At 43.2% G+C, this 18038-nt stretch overlaps 2 protein-coding genes across 4 annotated transcripts in view; both read left to right on the top strand.

Moving 5' to 3' along the window:
- LOC126143131 (disks large homolog 5-like) overlaps positions 1-18038 on the top strand; it is a 221608-nt gene that overhangs the window by 52978 nt on the left and 150592 nt on the right. The window lies entirely within an intron of this gene.
- The window catches only part of LOC126143125 (disks large homolog 5-like), a 420567-nt gene that overhangs the window by 375013 nt on the left and 27516 nt on the right, over positions 1-18038 (top strand). For all 3 annotated transcript variants that reach the window (XM_049915322.1, XM_049915323.1, XM_049915324.1), the window contains exons 6-7: positions 2667-2867; positions 15807-15995. In XM_049915322.1, coding sequence (XP_049771279.1) covers positions 2667-2867; positions 15807-15995 — 390 coding nt within the window. The remainder of the gene's footprint in view (positions 1-2666; positions 2868-15806; positions 15996-18038) is intronic.

The following is an 18038-nucleotide window of genomic DNA, read 5'->3' as shown; positions in this document are numbered from 1 at the left end:
GTAACTTGCTGTGGTACAATCAGATGGCAATTTCTCGTTGTGCCTACTGATATGCTGTACAGTGCTGTTCACGACACAGTCCATCAACCACAGGTATTGTTGATGAGCAGCGGACATGTTGAGCATTTACAGTAATGCTGCAGGCTAAAGCAATGAACTAAAATTTGTACTGTACTGAAATTGGAATCCTGGGTTTCCTGCTCACTACACAGACATGCTGATGTTATGCCAAAGTTGCCGCTGCTACCAGAGCTGCAGTGAATACTCTTGTAATCTCCCTCCCATATACAAATTCCAGTTCACACCTCAGCCCATTGCTATTCCACTTCTAAACTCGAATCAGTATTGCAGAGGCTCTCCAATATTGGAATAGTGCCTTGGCAGTGAGTGAAATGGGATTAATCCTGCCTGTACATCGTGTAAGTTGATGTTTCTGCCTCAGCCTATATCATTACTGTAGATATAGGTGAGGAACATAAACTGTATGTGATTAATCTTGAGTGCTTGTTATAAAGATAATCTTTACTGAAAATTGATTGTTGTGCTAAGTATTGCTTTTATAACAATGAAAACAATTTTTGATAATGGAATGTAATTGAATAGATAAGATTTACTCGTCAACCAGTGGCAGAACACAGATGGAACACAGCATCTTTCCTTTCCATCCCGTCCGTCAAGTCTTCCCTGACACGCAGTTCTGGGTGATTTTCCCCAAATCTGTGCCTTTTCCTGGACCTCTCCAGTCCTTTTCCTTCGCCTCTCTTCCTTCCCCTTCAGCTCTTCTGCCTAGAGGAGCAGCCTCTGCCTCTGAAAGCTTGCCTAGCAACCTAATTATTGCTTTTGTATCGTACAAAGTGCTATCTGTTGGTTATTTTGCACACTTTTTGGTTTCAATAAAACCCTACGTCATTTCAAGCATGTGTAAATTTTTACATCACTACCTATGTTATTTTGCGAAGTATTGAATTTTCAAGTGTTAAGACTTTTGGCTAACCCTGTATTATTAATAATTAATGTGTACTGTTGTTCTGAGTCGGCACCAATTCACGAGAGAAATCGTATATAAAATAATAAAAACATGTCACTGAACAATTATTACTGTCAGTCGTGACTAATGCGTGTGGCCAGTGGTTGAAAATACTGCTACAGTTGTAAGAGTCTTTTATTTAACACACGACCAGTTTTGAGCTATTAATATGCCCATCTTCAGTTGTCGTACTGGAAACGGTAAGAGACTAAAAATAATTTTTACACTCGGAAAACGCACAAAGAAAACAAAAAATCCATAAATTTAAAAACTGGCGGTCGGGCTAGGTGCCGCGAAACGTAAATCGGTGCCAAAGTGACGTCGGGCAGCACTACGGAAGACTGCCCGGGTAAAGAAATGTGTAAATAATACCGGAACACTTACGCTCGGTACTGTGGCCCCGAGGGCCGTGTCGGACGAGTAGAAGACGTGGTGTGCTACCGATGGGCGCAGGTAATACGTTACATAAATTTTATGTCACAGCTTCCACTCGGTTTTACTACAGTTCTGTGCTGCCTCGGTCAACATCTTTCTTTACCGTGCGTAATGCACTGTTAACATTTTTTGTGTAATGTTTTTTAATGTAAATCACCAATTCAGATTGCGAATGGCTGGGCTAGTGGTCTCGCGTTCTTCTTCCCGTCAATAGATGGCAGTACCTCTGCCACTCTGGTTTACCAGTTTGCTTCCTCCTTCGTGCCTGCTCTACTCCGAGCTCTGCACTCGTGGGTAGCACACCGCACCTTGTACTTGCCACTGTGGCTCTCGGAGTCACTGCACCGAGTGTAAGTGTTCTGGTATTCTGTGCATATTTCTTTACCCGGGCAGTCTTCCGTAGTACTGTCTTGTGTTACTTTGGCATTGACTTAGGTTTCACAGCACCTGGCCCAACCAACAATTTGTAAATGTTTTCAAATTTATGGATTTTTATGTTTGCTGCTTGTAAAAATTATCTCCTATAACTTCCTATTTTCAGTACGACACCTGAAGACAGGCGTATAAGAGCCCGAAAGTGGTTGTGTGTTAAATAAAACGACCTTGCAACTGTGGCAGTATTTTCAGCCTCTGGTATAATTCTGTTGTGGATGTTCCTCCGACAGGATTAATTGTAGTGCATGTGGATTAAGTTTTGAGAACAAGAGTCGGTAATATTTAGTATCGATATATTTTAGGTCGGCACCGTAACTGGCGAGCTTTTAAAATTACCGTAGTTTTACAGGATTGTGCTACCTGACCACGAAATTGTTCCACTTGACCTCCTGTAGGCATTACCGAAAACGTGCAGTGGTGTTACAGTAAACAACTAGAGTTGTGATTAAGAAAAGTGCATCACACTGTGAATTGCTTTAAGACAGTTGTGCATATACTGTCAAGTGGTTCAGCATGTCCTCACAAAATATCACGGTGAGATCTCGTGATAAGCTGACTACAGTGCCGTCACCCTCAGGTGCAATAATATTGTTTGACTAATACTACTGATAAGGTTGTCGATTGACTTTTGTGGGCAGTGACAGCTGTCCTTATACCAGGGATGTTGCAGCTGTGTCAGATATTTAGCACGGTAGCTGGAAAGAAAGCAAATCAATTTGTAATTATATACTTGAATTTTTTGCAATGTAAATGTTCTGTCCATTTTCAGCACGCATTATCAGATTCAGCAGACATAGAAGTTGTAAGAGAATGGGCAAAGCTTCAAGTTACGAGACAGACTAGTGATATAGTCTGCCGTTCACTGAAGGAAATCATTTCGGCTGGTAGCTCACTTCGTTGCGACAGAGACTTCCTCCGTGTTGTTCTACTTGATGCTGAAAAGAAACTTAATGCACTTGATGAAAGATATGTAAGTATTAGCTTTTGTCCTACATACACATTACATATGTAAGCTGAAATAATATACCATTGGACATACGCAGTGCATAGTTCTAGTAACTAACTACTAAAGCACTGAGTGGTCTGTATTTCCAAATACTTACTTCTATTCTTTCAAAGTGTTGTTGTTGTTGTTGTTGGTGTTGCCGCAGTCTTCAGTCCAGAGACTGGTTTGATGCAGCTCTCCATGCTGCTCTATCCTACGCAACCGTCGTCATCTCTGAGTAACTACTGCAACCTACATCCTTCTGCGATTTTTACCCTCCATGCTTCCCTCCAATACTAAATTAGTGATCCTGTGATGCCTCAGCAGGTGTCCTACCAACCGATCCCTTCTTCTAGTCAGGTTGTGCCACAAATTTCTCTTCTCCCCAATTCTATTCAGTACCTCCTCATTAGTTACGTGATATACCCACCTAATCTTGAGCATTCTTCTGTAGCACCACATTTCGTAGGCTTCTATTCTCTTTTTGTCTAAACTATTTATTGTCCATGTTTCACCTCCGTACATGGCTACACTCCATACGAATATTTTCAGGAAAAAAGCCTTCCTGACACTTAAATCTGTACCGATGTTAACAAATTTCTCTTCTTCAGAAACACTTCCCTTGCCATTGCCAGTCTACATTTTATATCCTCTCTATTTTGACCATTGTCAGTTATTTTGCTCCGCAAATAGCAAAACTCATCTACCACTTAGTGTCAAGTTTCCTAGTCTAATTCCCTCAGCATCACCTGATTTTATTCGACTAAACTCCATTATCCTTGTTTCGCTTTTGTTGACGTTAATCTTAAATCATCCTTTCAAGACACTGTCCATTCCGTTCAGCTGCTCTTCCAGGTCCTTTGCTGTCTCTGACAGAATTACAATGTCATCTGTGAACCTTAAAGTTTTTATATCTTCTCCATGGATTTTAATACCTACTCCGAATTTTTGTTTCCTTCACTGCTTGCTCAATATACAGATTGAATAACATTGGGGATAGGTTACAACCCTGTCTCACTCCCTTCCCAACCACTACTCCCCTTTCATGCCCTTAGACTCTTATAACTGCCATCTGGTTTCTGCACAAATTGTAAAAGCCTTTTGCTCCCTGTATTTTACCACGGCCACCTTCAGGATTTGAATGAGTATTCCAGTCAACATTGTCAAAAGCTTTCTCTAAGTGTAAAAATGCTAGAAATGTAGGTTTGCCTTTCCTTAACTTATCTTCAGAGATAAGTCGTAGGGTCAGTATTGCCTCTCTCTCTCTCTCTCTCTCTCTCCCTCCCTCTCTCTTCATCCACTGTGCTGCTACCTCTGGTTGTTACGGGAGGTGGAGGGTAAAGTGTTGTCGCTCCGTCAACAGTGTTGCCATTCTTATTACTCCAGTTACACTGCTTATGTAATCTAAAAGAAATCAAAGGTGAGTCTATTTGCACCAGTGCCGATACTTTTGAATTTATTCACCATTCCTGCTGAATAGACGGCAAATGTTAGATTTGGGATGATGTCGTGTGCTTGAGTAATCCAGTGCCTGTAAATATTGAAATATTCAACTTTTTAGCTTCTTGTGATTCCTTGTAATGTCTACTGTATCATTACTCCTTTCAATACTTATTCCCATGTTCGCCATAATGGGGGGAATTGAGTATGGTTTGTAATAGACAGCATTTAACTAACTCACAAACACCTGTATATTTTATACTGTGTATTTTTCATGTAGATTTTACAAAATACTGCTCCATTTTCTCAAACAGAGATTTGTACCTCACACAACTGTTTGTCCCAACCAGAGAAGGGACTGTCTAAAAAAGTAACAGAAAAATCATGGAAATTTGCTTTTTATTTTGCAGTACTGATTCTGACATATCAATGATTATACTGGTTGTTACATAAAACTGCAGTTGTTCTGTAATAAGTACATGCTGATTCTTAGTCTTTGGAATGACCTTTTTCACAAAATTCCTATCATGTACTAAGCAACATCACATGTTTAAATAGTGATCAGATATTAAAATACATTTACAGCAGTCTCCAAAAGTTACAGAAATCAGATAAGCTACACACAGTCCCCACAGTCTCAATGTGATCAGAGAATGGAAACGTGGTCCAAGTAGTCTGTGTTCTTATCATCTTTGAAACTGACTAAGTTCAACCGTGGGTGATTTTAAAGCACCTGTAATACAGTCAAAAATGGTGACGTTGGTTTATCTGTCAATTCTCTACAAGCTCTTGCAAATACATATACTTCCTAATCCAAGATACTTACCTGCTATAAACTTCCAGCTTCATTTCACATTCTGATATATCACTGGTACATGTGGACAGGTAGGCATCATATTTCTGTGTGTTTGTGGCACAGACAATACAATACAATAGTGTACGTGATTAGGTCCCTTAGCTGACAAAACTGGGAAGCTGCCACATCATAGTATAGGCACAACTGTTGTGGCATGACCAAAGATGTTGAGTCTGATCTGTGGGTGACCAATGATATCAGGTAAGCTATTGGTGCAATATTCACTGACATATATTTGTTATTCTCACTTGTGCTATCTTATTAAAAGTAGAGGATCGAAACTCTTACATCATAAGACATGCTGCATGTAATATTAGAAACTACAGTACAAAGTCCATCTACAGAAAATTATGTTGGGCTTCTTAATGAGGTGTGCCAGTCAGTGTAGAAAATGAAATAATACTGATGTAGTAACAAATGGTATGACCCGCCAGGTTAGCAGAGAGTGCTAATGCGCTGCTTCCTGGGCTCAGGTAGACGCACCAGCCCCAGATCGAATCTGCCCAACGGATTAACGATGAGGGCTGGTGTGCCAGCGAGCCTGGATGTGGTTTTTAGGAGGTTTTCCACATCCCTCTAGGTGTAAACCAGACTGGTCCCCACGACCCACCTCAGTTAAGACACGCAGACATTTGAAACGTGTTTGCACTCATTCATGATTTACACTAGATGCAGACAGCTGGGGTACACTGATTGTGTCCTGGGAGGGGGGGGGGGGGGGGGTTACGGGGTGGCGGCAGGAAGAGCCTCCGGCCAAATCAGATAGTCAGCACTCCAACTCTGTGAAAGGTGCGGGACAAGGTGCAAGCAATACTAAGTAACAAATGGTACATTAGAACCAGTTACAAATTTTATATACCATAGCCAGTACAGTTATTTCAACAATATATGACAGTACCGATGTTGGAATCTACAGGTGTTGTCTGAGGGAGGGGGACCTACTTTAGGTTGCCTGTATGAGGAATCTAAATTACTGTAAAAGTCAATGCAGAAAGAAAGTATTAGCTACTGTTTTGTGGAAGATAGCCTCATTTACAGCTTATATTTGAAAGTCTTGTAGTACCAGCTGATTCATAGCTCTTACATGATGTCATGTTACATGTACAAATGTAACATTCATTGTCTAAAAATATGCCGGGCATAGACGTGGGGCATATTAGTCACACTAAAAGCTAAAATCTCCATTGGTAAATTATTAACAGGAGGATCATATTTTCCTCAAAACTGTAGCTACTACTTCCATTTCGCATAAAGTTGTTGTTATAAGCTTTAATCGCCAATAATTGCGTGGATATTCAAACACACTCACTTGGAAACAATAGCTGGTTACATGACAACAACTCAGTATCTCTCATTCGACTGCCGTGCCGTGCCGTGACACGCGGCCAGCGCCGTTCGTAGCTAGGTGGCGCTCCCACGCTCAGCCGAGTTGCGGAGCGCCTCTATCACCATTTGCGCGTGCTGTCGTGGCGGCACTGTTAAATGTCGTGGCACTGTCACAACACTTTTCTCCCCTTGAAAAAAAAACACTCACTTCCTTGGAGACATGGACAGTGAGGAGACATCCGTGGCCTCTTGTGAGGCCCCGAGAACATCCCACGGAGAGACACGAGAGTATGGTCGAAAATGTCCAGGACGGAAGCTCGTCTGTGGAACGTGCCTCCTGGACGAGATGATGGGTGAAAACTCCGGAGCAGCATCCGTAGGTGTCGTGGACCTGGGGGTGTGCTCCAGCGAGATGGGTCCCGGAGAAGGCGGCGTATTCTGAAGCGGTAGAGACGTCGGCTGCATAAACACGTACGGTAGATCGGCAGCAGCTACAGGACTGGCTTCTCGGGCTGGTGGAGGCGAAGGAAGGGGCGGTGGCACCGGCGTGGCCACCACTCGTGGGCGCATCTGGTCGTAATGGCGAACAACCGTGCCGTCGTCCGTACATATTTCACAAAGCCGGTGGCCGCGAAGAGCCTTGACCACCCCTGGAATCCATTTAGGGCGAGATCCGTACCCTCGTGCCCACACGTCGGCACCCACCGAGTATTTTCCCGCACTAGGGGACACAGCACAAGGCCTGACAGGGTGAAGCAGGTGCAGTAGAGTGCGCGGTTGGCGGCCGTGCAAGAGTTCAGCAGAGGCGTGAAGCGATAAGAACTCAGAAATTGCAGCAGAGCGTCATCTGTGGAAAAATCACTAAGGAATTTTTTCATCTGGCTTTTGAAAGTGCGGACAAGGCCCTCGACCTCCCCATTCGATTGCGGATGGAAGGGCGGTGCTGTAACATGACGAATCCCTTGTCCAGTACAAAAATCACGGAAGGTCTGCGAAGAGAACTGAGGGCCATTGTCCGTGACGATCGTGGATGGAAGACCTTCTAGCGCAAAGATTTTGGTCAAAGCCAGCGTCGTCGCCGCAGTGGTGGGTGACGGATACCGAACAACAAATGGAAACTTCGAGACGGCGTCGATCAACAGTAGCCAATAAGTACCGAGGAAGGGGCTGGCAAAGCCAGCGTGCACCCGTTCCCATGGCTGCGCCGGATCAGGCCACGGAGAGGGCATTGTACGAGGTGCAGCCAGTCGTTGAGCACACTGACCACACGCAGCAATCGTGTGGGCGATGTCCAAATCAATACCGGGCCAATAAACGTGCCTGCGGGCCAGGGACTTAGTCCGAGAAATCCCCCAATGGCCTTCATGCAATAGTTTGAGAACATCTTTGCGAAGAGAGGCTAGCACCATGACCCGTGGAGATGCGCCATCCGTGGCCAGAACACCACCACCATCACGAACAGATGAAGGTGCAAGGCATGGTAGTTGCGAAGGGGATCCGATGCCCGGCCTTTGGTCCTGTCCGGCCAACCCCGTTGAACAAAACCGATCACCTGACGCAGGACCGGGTCCTGCGCAGTACCTGACGTGACCTGCAAACCTGTAAGTGGAAAACCCTCGACCGCACGACGTTCTTCCTCATCAATGTGGAAACAGAGTAGTTCATCACGATCGAAAACCGGGTCGGGGCCCATCGGCAATCACGACAATGCATCAGCGTTGGTGTGCTGGGCCGTGGGGCGATAGTGAATCTCATAGTGAAAACGAGATAAGTATAAGGCCCAACGTTGCAGGCGGTGAGCTGCCTTATCCGGAAGCGTTGCCGATGGGCTGAACAGAGAGAGACTAGCGGCTTGTGGTCGGTGATGAGGTGAATCTTAGAACCATAAAAAAAAAAAGCGCTGAACTTTTATAGAGCATAATGATAGCGAGCGCCTCCTTTTCGATTTGAGAGTAACGCCGTTGCGCATCGTTGAGGGTCTTGGAAGCATAGGTGATGGGTCGTTCCGACCCATCCACATACCGATGGGCGACAACAGCCCGTAGGCCATACTGTGATGCGTCAGTCGCCAGAACCAAGTGCTGACACGGACAGAATGTGTCAAGACAAGGCGCCGACTGCAAATGAGCCTTCAGGCGGACAAAAGCCTGCTCACACTCGTCGGACCAACAGAAAGGGACGTTTTTGCGTAACAGCTGATCAGAGGATGAGCTACCGCCGCTGCAGATGGATTGAATTTGTGATAATAAGCAATCTTGCCTAGAAACGCCTGAAGTTCTTTGACCGTAGACGGCCGGAGTAGGGGGTTAATGGCCGCAACGTGCTGACGTAGAAGACGTATACCCTCACGGGACAAGTGGAAACCAAGATACACAATGGAGGGTTGGAAGAACTGTGACTTGTCCAGATTGCACTTCAACCCAGCCGAATGCAAAACCCGAAACAGTGAACGCAAATTGCGAAGGTTCTCCTCAGTGGAGGCCCCCGTGACAACAATGTCATCCAGATAGTTGATGCAGCCGGGAACGGAAGCCGTGAGCTGTTCCAAAAACCGCTGAAAAATGGCCGGCACGCTAACGACGCCAAATGGTAATCGCTGGTACTGATACAACCCACAAGGAGTGTTGATGACGAGAAATTCCTTGGAAGAAGCATCCAACGGCAACTGATGGTACGCCTCCGATAAGTCAAGTTTGGAAAAGAGCTGGCCCCCAGTGAGGTTGGTAAATAACTCCTCAGGACGGGGAAGAGGATAAGTGTCAGTGAGGCTCTGAGCGTTGACAGTGGCTTTAAAATCGTCACACAATCGCAGACTCCCGTTGGGTTTAGAAACCACCACGATTGGCGATGCCCATTCGCTGGAGGTAACAAGAAGGAGAATCCCTGAAGCTGTTAACCTGTCTATCCCAACCTCGACAGGTGCACGCAACGCCACCGGAATAGGGTGTGCCCGGAAAAAATTAGGGGGAGCTGTAGGTTTAAGAGTAATGTGGGCTTTAAAATCCTTGGCACGACCCAGACCAGCAGAGAACACGGACGGAAATTCAGAACACAATCCATCCAGCTGTTGATACGGAATATCCTCAGAGATGAGGTGCTCATCATCATCAACGGAGAACCCGAACAACTGGAAAGAATCATAACCGAACAGGTTTTCAGTGCCCGCATGATCCACCACATAAAACGTGAGGGGCCTAACAACAGACTTGTAGGCAGTGGAAGCATCGAACTGGCCAACGATAGGAATTTTCTGTTTATTATAAGTTCTCAGATTTCGCGTAACTGGAGACAAGGGAGGGGAGCCCAACTCCAAATACGTGCGAGAATTAATGAGAGTTACTGCAGAGCCAGTGTCCACTTGCATGCGAATGTCTTTATCCAGAACACGAACAGTAACAAACAACTTATTTGTTTGAGAAAGCACACAGTTAACATCCGTGTCCGATGCCTCGTCCTCGTCGACAGGAACTTTAGGGGACCGACATACAGAAGCAATGTGGCCTTTTTTCCTACACGAATTACATGTGGCCCAACGTTTCGGACACGTGGCCCCGTCATGCTGTGCGAAACAACGTGGACGAGAAGGAAGTGCGGAACGAACCTGTTTCTGCGGTTGCTGTTTTCGCTGCGAGCGTCGCGGCCCAACGCGACGTTGTTTACGTGAGTGAACCGCCGCCACATCTTCGTTCCCCTGTGAAACAGGCAAATTGTCCGTGTCGAAAGTTGACTGTACAGACGTTCAATCCCGTCTCCAGCCATCCTGATTTAGGTTTTCCGTGATTTCCCTAAATCGTTCCAGGCAAATGCTGGGATGGTTCCTTTGAAAGGGCACGGCCGATTTCCTTCCCAATCCTTCCCTAACCCGAGCTTGCGCTCCGTCTCTAATGACCCCGTTGTCGACGGGACGTTAAACACTACCCACCACCACCTTGACTGTACAGCGCCTCCGTCACACCACACGTCTATTTGCGCGCCAGCAGTGTGAGACACTTCAAAGGATTGAGCGATGCTTAGAACTTCAGACAATGACGGGTTTGGCAGTTGTAGGGCACGTTGTCTAACTTCTTTATCAGGAGCAAGCCCTAGAATAGCATCCCTAACCATTGAATCAGCATAAGACTCGTGTTGAGTGTCCGTGACAAACTGACTCAGACCGTGTAGTTCCGCCACCCGAGCCCGGTAAGATTGATTGGGCTGTTTACGACCCCGGTAGAACGCCACGCGGGCGGCAACGATGTGGGTGTTTCTGCGGTAATAGTTAGACAATGAGTCACACATTTCTTGGAGGGACAGAGAGGCAGGTTCCCGCAGAGGGGCTAACTGAGATAGCAGCTGATAGATCCGTGGGGAAATCCAAGATAGAAATAACGAATTAAACATAGGAGTGTCGACAACGCCGAAAGCCGAGAAGTGTTGCCGCAAACGCTTCTCATAATCCTCCCAGTCTTCAGCGGCCTCGTCGTAAGGAGGGAACGGAGGCGGAGAAGAGGAAGACAGACGATGAGTAAGCGACGTCGACAACACCTGAACAGCAGCCGTCAACTGTGTTTGCTGTTCAATGAGTGCTTGCATAAGCTGTTCCGTGTCTGCCCCGTCACGAACACACAAATCCACAACGCAGTGAAAATATCCGACCTCGTCGCCAAAAAGTGTTATAACCTTTAATCACCAATAATTGTGTGGATATTCAAACACACTCACTTAGAAACAATAGCTAGTTACACGATAACAACTCAGTATCTCTCATTCGACTGCCGTGCTGTGACATGCGGCCGGCGCCGTTCGTAGCTAGGTGGCGCTCCCGCGTTCAGCCGAGTTGCGGAGCGCCTCTATCGCCGTTTGCGCGTGCTGTCGTGGTGGCACTGTTAAATGTCGTGGCACTGTCACAACAGTTGTAGTGTGGTTTAGGTGGTCCGTACAGGCAATCCAAAGTAGGTCCCTTCTTCACATAACACTTGCAGGTTCCAATATCTGTACTGTAATATATTGTTGAAATGACTAATGACATGGTGCAACCAACTATGGTTTTCCTGTTTCATTATAACACTGCATGGTGAAAAAAGATTCACCTACTGTGTGTGTGTGTGTTTGAGGGAGCGAGAGATATTTATTTTAATACATCAGTATTATTTTATTTCCTAAACTTACTGGCACACCTCATTAAAAGGCTTCTGTGGTTGGACTGTACCACAATTTCTAATATTACACGTGACATAATATCTGATGTAAGAGTTTCAATCCTTTACTTCCAACAAGATAGCATGTGAGAGAATAAGAAGCTTATGCCAGTGAATATTCCACCAGTACCTTACTTAATGTTATTGACCATCCACAGATAAGATCGTAAACATCTTCAGTCATACCATAACAGTTGTACCTATACTATGACATAGGAAGTTTGTTTTTGTCAGCTAAATGACGTTATCACATACATTGTTGTATTGCCTTTGTGCCACATACGCACCAGAATAAGAAGCATACCTGTTCACATGTATCAACAATGTATTGGAGTGTGAAAAGAAGCTGGAAGCATAAGATATGTAAATAACTTGGGTTATAAAGTGTATGTATGTGCAAGATCTTGTCAACAATTGACGTATAAACCAATGTCACCCTTTCTGAACGTGTTATGGGTGCTTGAACATGACCCAAGGATAATAAAAAGAATACAGTCTACTTGGACCATGTTTTCATGCTCAAAACACTGGACTGAGTTTACCCTCTTAAAAACAACAAACTGTGGAGCTCTGATTGTGTGCCTCTTCCTGTTGGCGTGGCCAGCAATGCAACATAACCAAAAAAAGGTTCATGCAGACATAAGATCAGCTGTGCAAGATGTCTTTAGTGCTTTTGAAAGTGAAACCTGCATTGCCAGTTTGTCAAAGGATAAGTTTAGGTCCTGTGTGAAATCCACCAATGGATCAAATTTATCATTTGTAGATAGCAACTGCACAAAAATGGAAGATGGAAAAATTCTAGAGTTAGAAACAGTTACTCAGATCACATGTTCTCCACATTCACTTCCGTGCACACATTGACATATATGCATGTGACATGTGTAAGCAGGAGCGTTTGTGGAATGGAAAACTAAGAGTCAGGAGGAGGGGGCGAGGGTCCAGTGGACATTATGAAACAACTATTAGATAATACCTGTAGCCTCTCTTAAAGTAGTTGATGACAGACCTGTGGAACAATGAAAAACCTGTGATTACACACACACACACACACACACACACACACACACACACACACACACACACACACACACACACACACAAAATAAATATACATAATCTCCTGAATATTTATATCACTAACCTCAGTTTGTTGATTAATTATGGATCATGTTTCCCACGTATGACTTTCTGGAAATGAATATGTTGTCAGTGACTGTATATCCTCTAACACACAGTAAACAACTGTTTTTCGATATCTGAAGGAGTATGAGAAAATTATCATTTCCATAATTTTAGGGGCTCCGGACAGGTTGATATCTTAATTTCCATTCCCCCCCCCCTCTAGTCATGGTCTACAGAATTTACCATTCCCAATAATAAATAAAACACGTATTATCTCCTTAGTTCTGGTTTATTCATTTGTTTCAACAAAACATTGTGCGAGTAACCATGTATACGAGGGGCATTTGAAAAGTCTGTGCATAAATAAAAGCTACTTATGTGTTTGGCGTAAACCTTTGTTTTTTGAAATAGTCTCCTTTTAGACTTATGCACTTCATCCAATGTGATTATAATTTGTTGTTCCCTTCCGAATAATAGGAATTATCCGTATGCAAAACAGCTATTAGTTCCTGCAATCACCTCCTCGTTTCAATAAAATCATTGTCCTGCCAGCTATTTCTTCAAATTGGGGAACAAATAGTAGTCTGGAGAATAGGGGGGATGTGAAATGAGTTGGAATCCTATTTCCATTAATTTTGTGACCACAACTGCTGAGGTGTGTGAAGGTGTATTGTCGTGATAAAAAAGGACTTTTTTGTGGTCCAATTGTCAGCGTTTTTCTTGCAGCTCGGTTTTCAAACAGTCCAATAATGATGAATAATATGCACCTGTAATAGTTTTACCTTTTCCAGATAGTCGAATCCCAAAAGACAGTCGCCATAACCTTTCCGGCCGAAGGAATGGTCTTTGCCTTTTTTGGTGCAGATTCTCCCTTGGTAACCCATTGTTTAGATTGTTGTTTGAGCTCAGGAGTATAGTAATGTATCCATGTTTCATCCACAGTGATGAAACGACAGTTATTCCTGTGGATTCTTCCTGAACGGCTGCAAATCATCCTTGCAATGCTTCGCACAATTCAGTTTTTGGTCAAGCGCGAGCAATCGCTGAACCCATCTTGTGGATAGCTTTCTCATGTCCAAATATTTATGCAAAATAATATGTACCCATTCATTTGAGATGCCCACAGCACTAGCAATCTCGCGCACCTTATCTCTTCTGTCATCCATCACCATATCATGGATTTTATCAATGATTTCTGGAATTGTAACCTCCACAGGGCATCCAGAATGTTCAGCATCACTTGTGGCCATATGGCCACTCTGAAAATTTTGGAACCCCTTATAAACTGTTCTAATCAAAGGTGCAGAGTCACAGCAGTGTTTATCAAGCTTCTCTTCAGTCTCCTGAGGTGTTTCGCCTTTCATAAAGTAATGTTTAATCACCACACGAAATTTTTTTGTCCATTTGTTTGACAATGACTCCACTTCCTTGATTCACGCGAATGTCAAACACAAAGAAATAGACCAATATGGCTGAAAAGATACTACTAACTGAACATGACCTCGATACGGGCCAGTGGTGCCATCTCTTGGACTTTGCACGGACTTTTCAGATGCCCCTCGTATGTAATAGTTCTCAGATTGAAATTTGATTTTTGAATCCCCCACCTCTGAGAGCAATTATTTAGGAGGTAGTGATTCAGTAGCTTTCAAAACACTTGAGGAAGAGAAGCTACGTGGAGAAAATGTAACGATCACCAAGCAGGAGTGCAAAAAAGCAAATGGGTATGAGGCTATGAGGACTGAAAACTGCATATAAGGGAAAGAAATTGGAAGATGGCTGACGATTAGATGGTAAGAATAGACATGAAAAAATCTGTCAAGGAAAGAATTCAAAACTATTATGGCATAGCAGTAGCATAGAAGATATTAGAAAAGCTGTGTGGGCAGTTTTGTTTCACCTCTTCAAGAGACAATAAACCCAGTCATAGGCCTTCCAGAAAGTGATTTTATTTACAAACCAGCTATTTCTTTTGCAAGTAGAAATCTTGAAAGAAACTTCCAAGGATTTGTCAGATGTAAATCCACTGACGAAAATCACTCCCAAAATCCTAACGAGTCCACGAACAGTGTAATCTGGGAGAGAATTCCCGAGAGTTTTGGTGGCAATCGGTATACTGCATTTTGGTGTCTTGGATGCAGTGACAATATTCAGTGAAGGAAATGTTGCAAGATATGAAGTACTGAAAAGGCTGCTTGAAACCTTTGGTCATTTTGCAGTAAAACAAATGTTAAATTTAGATAAAGAAAGGCTTTTTGTGTCTGAGAACTGTTTGAGACTTTGAAACAATGGCAAGACAGGGAGGAAAAAGGATATTGCAAGATGAAATGGAAGAGGATGCAGACAACCCAATGTATGGAGCTGGGAGGCATTGACAACTTTAATGGCTGTTTTCTGTAAGTTGTATTTTTCAAGAAAAAGTGTACTTTCTTAGTTTCTATTAACCAGAATTTGTTCAAAATTATGGGGTATACTCATTGGAGTATTGTGCATATTTTAACACGGGGATTTTCGTATTTTGTAAATCTCAAAGAAGTTAGCCTTATGTACATCGAACGGTGTAGAAAGTTTGTCTACTTTTCACAAATATAATTATCTTAAAAATAATCAATACTTTCAGAAATACCTTTGTTAGTGGCTAGAAATGTGCAACCCAAGGCATATTTTCTTCAAATTTTTATTCCCAATAATTGCTGAAAAGGGTACCTTTTATATGAATAAATATTACATTGTTTAAGATAGGGATTTTTCCAGTCTGCCCAAAACTCTTTAAATGAAGTAAAAGCATATCAGCCATATTATGTCTTATGTAACTGTGTAAAGTTTGTGATTGCTATTTGTCCTGTGGTTAATGCTTTCTCACAAAGGTGACACTGTGTGCAGTAGAATCAACATTCATTGGTGCTGAAGAAATGTAATACTTGCCAAGAAATAACTCCTGTTCCTCTATACCTGCAACAGCTGAAATGAATATTGTTTTAATGTACGGCCCTTTTTTTCCAGAAAAGTGCTCAGAAGGAATTAATGAATTTAGCTAGCGATTTGTCTCATAGCTGGCACAATATTGAGAAAGCAGCGGAAAAAGCTAGAAGGAAACGTTCACAGGTAGACATAGAATGCAAGGAAGCACCAAATCATCTCACAGAACTAATGAACCAATTGAGAAGAGCTTCAGCAGAGGAACTTAAAGCTGTAAGTTACTCTTTCTCTTCCATGCAGATAAGCGGGTCTTGTATAGCTTTCATGTTGCATGATGCATATGTATTTACACCATCATTTCTGTATATTTGATGTGGGAGAAAAGCAATGAGACTGATTTTTTATGTACCGTAGTTTTTATTTTTTTCAGTCAATAATATTGCCCAAGGGAACTCCCTTGGGCAACTATACACTGGCAGTCATTGTTCCCACTCTGGGTTGCAGTGCTCTCGGTCACATTCTTCTGAATGTTCCTGAATCCCAAAATGTCATTTTAAGACATTTTTCAATTTTGGGGAAAAAATCAAAAGGACTCCCTTCAGGTGAATAGGGGACCACAGACCAATATGAAAGCCTTTTGAAGTAAAAAATTCCACGATGGAAGTGGCCGCATGGCATGGGGTGATCTCACGAAGCAGCATCCACTTGTGTGCAATGTCCAGTCTCAGTTAATAATTCTCTCTTTCCTGAGCCTTTCAACTTTAGCTTTGTAAAACATTTGGTTGAAAGTTTGTCCTGGAGGAACAAATTCTTTATGCACGATAGCCCTACTGTCAAAAAAGCAAATTTGCTTTGTTTTGATCTTTGATTTGCTTATTTGAGCTGTTTTTGGTCAAGTAGATGTGTGTGTGCCACTCCTTACTTTTCCACTTTTTCTCAGGATCCCACTCATAAATCCACGTGATGACTCGACTAAACCATTAGTGTGCCAAAGTTTGATGTACAGTGAAAGTGTTTAACAGGTCACCCATCATCCTTATTGTTAAACTTCAGTCTGATCTCACAAGAGCACGCACACTGAAGTGTTTTTCTTGGTGTTTTAGGGTTTCGTGTAGCTGCTGGCTCGCACCTTGTACTTGAAACTGAGTCAGAACACTTAACAAGATCTGTTACCCGACGTAACATCTGAAGTATTTACCTTTTCCTTTTAATCGAGTGCTACAGTTGATTTTCTTGAAGTCGGGGTCCTGCTAATCAGTGCCTCAGAAATCCTGTGTGTTGCTGAGGAAAGGCTCGACTTCTTAACATTCTGAAGTTACTGGAGCAAAAGAAGAAAACTTACTCATATCATAAAAAGCACGTCCTCTAGTTTCAGACATATATTTCCTTGAGTAGTTGTACGGCTCATTAGTGTGATTCACGAATTAGAGAAGAACACAACTTTCATAAGACATATGCCTTGAAGGCTCAATATGACAGTCCAGATTGCAGTATATTTCAACTGTCGCAAAACCATCCTGTCTCTCATGTTAATTTTTGGAGAGTGTGGTTGCTCTTTGACAGTCAAGCCACTGCCAAGCCACCACCACAAAACGTAAAATGTGCCACCCACAGCGGGTGAAGCAATTTGTCACCACTTCTTGCTGTTTCCTTGTATTCCACACTGCCCGCTTAATGTCTGCAAACACAAAAACAGCCATGCACAGTATATGTTCTGCGACTTACTTGCTACTACTTAATATTATTCTGTCATGTTCATCTTTCCTTGCACCACATGACGAGTGTTATACAGGCGCCCACTAGAACTGATAGACTCAATTCAGTGCGTACACATACAGGGGGCGCACACGCGTGCAGACGCACACAGTTTGTTGCCTGGGTTACTTCCCATCAAGTGGACTCTCCCAACATTCACAAAGTCTCTCTGCAGTGCCGTATAATTGTTAACCAGTTATTTTCAACAAGATGGTGTAACTTCACATACAGCTCGCGTTTCAATGTCACTGCTTGCTGATGTTTTTTGGTGATCGCATTATTTAACTGTGACTTTGGCCTCCACGATCGCCTGACCTAACACCACCTGACCATTTTTTTTTTTTTTTTTTTTTTTTTTTTTTTTCCCCGGGGTTTAGCAAAAGCAACTGTCCAAAATCCATCAATGAATGGAAAACTGCAATATCTACTTTCACTGCTTTTGTTACAGAAGAAATGTTACAGCTTGTGTTTGGGAACATAAGACAAAACTATCTTTGGCTGTAGTTTAAACTATTGTTTCTTCAATAAACTGGTTCTGAGTATAGTGGCATCAACATAACA

The sequence above is a fragment of the Schistocerca cancellata genome, unplaced genomic scaffold, assembly GCF_023864275.1.
Source record: "Schistocerca cancellata isolate TAMUIC-IGC-003103 unplaced genomic scaffold, iqSchCanc2.1 HiC_scaffold_782, whole genome shotgun sequence".
NCBI classification, from domain to species: Eukaryota; Metazoa; Arthropoda; class Insecta; order Orthoptera; family Acrididae; genus Schistocerca; species Schistocerca cancellata.
This window is presented reverse-complemented; position numbering and strand designations above follow the sequence as displayed.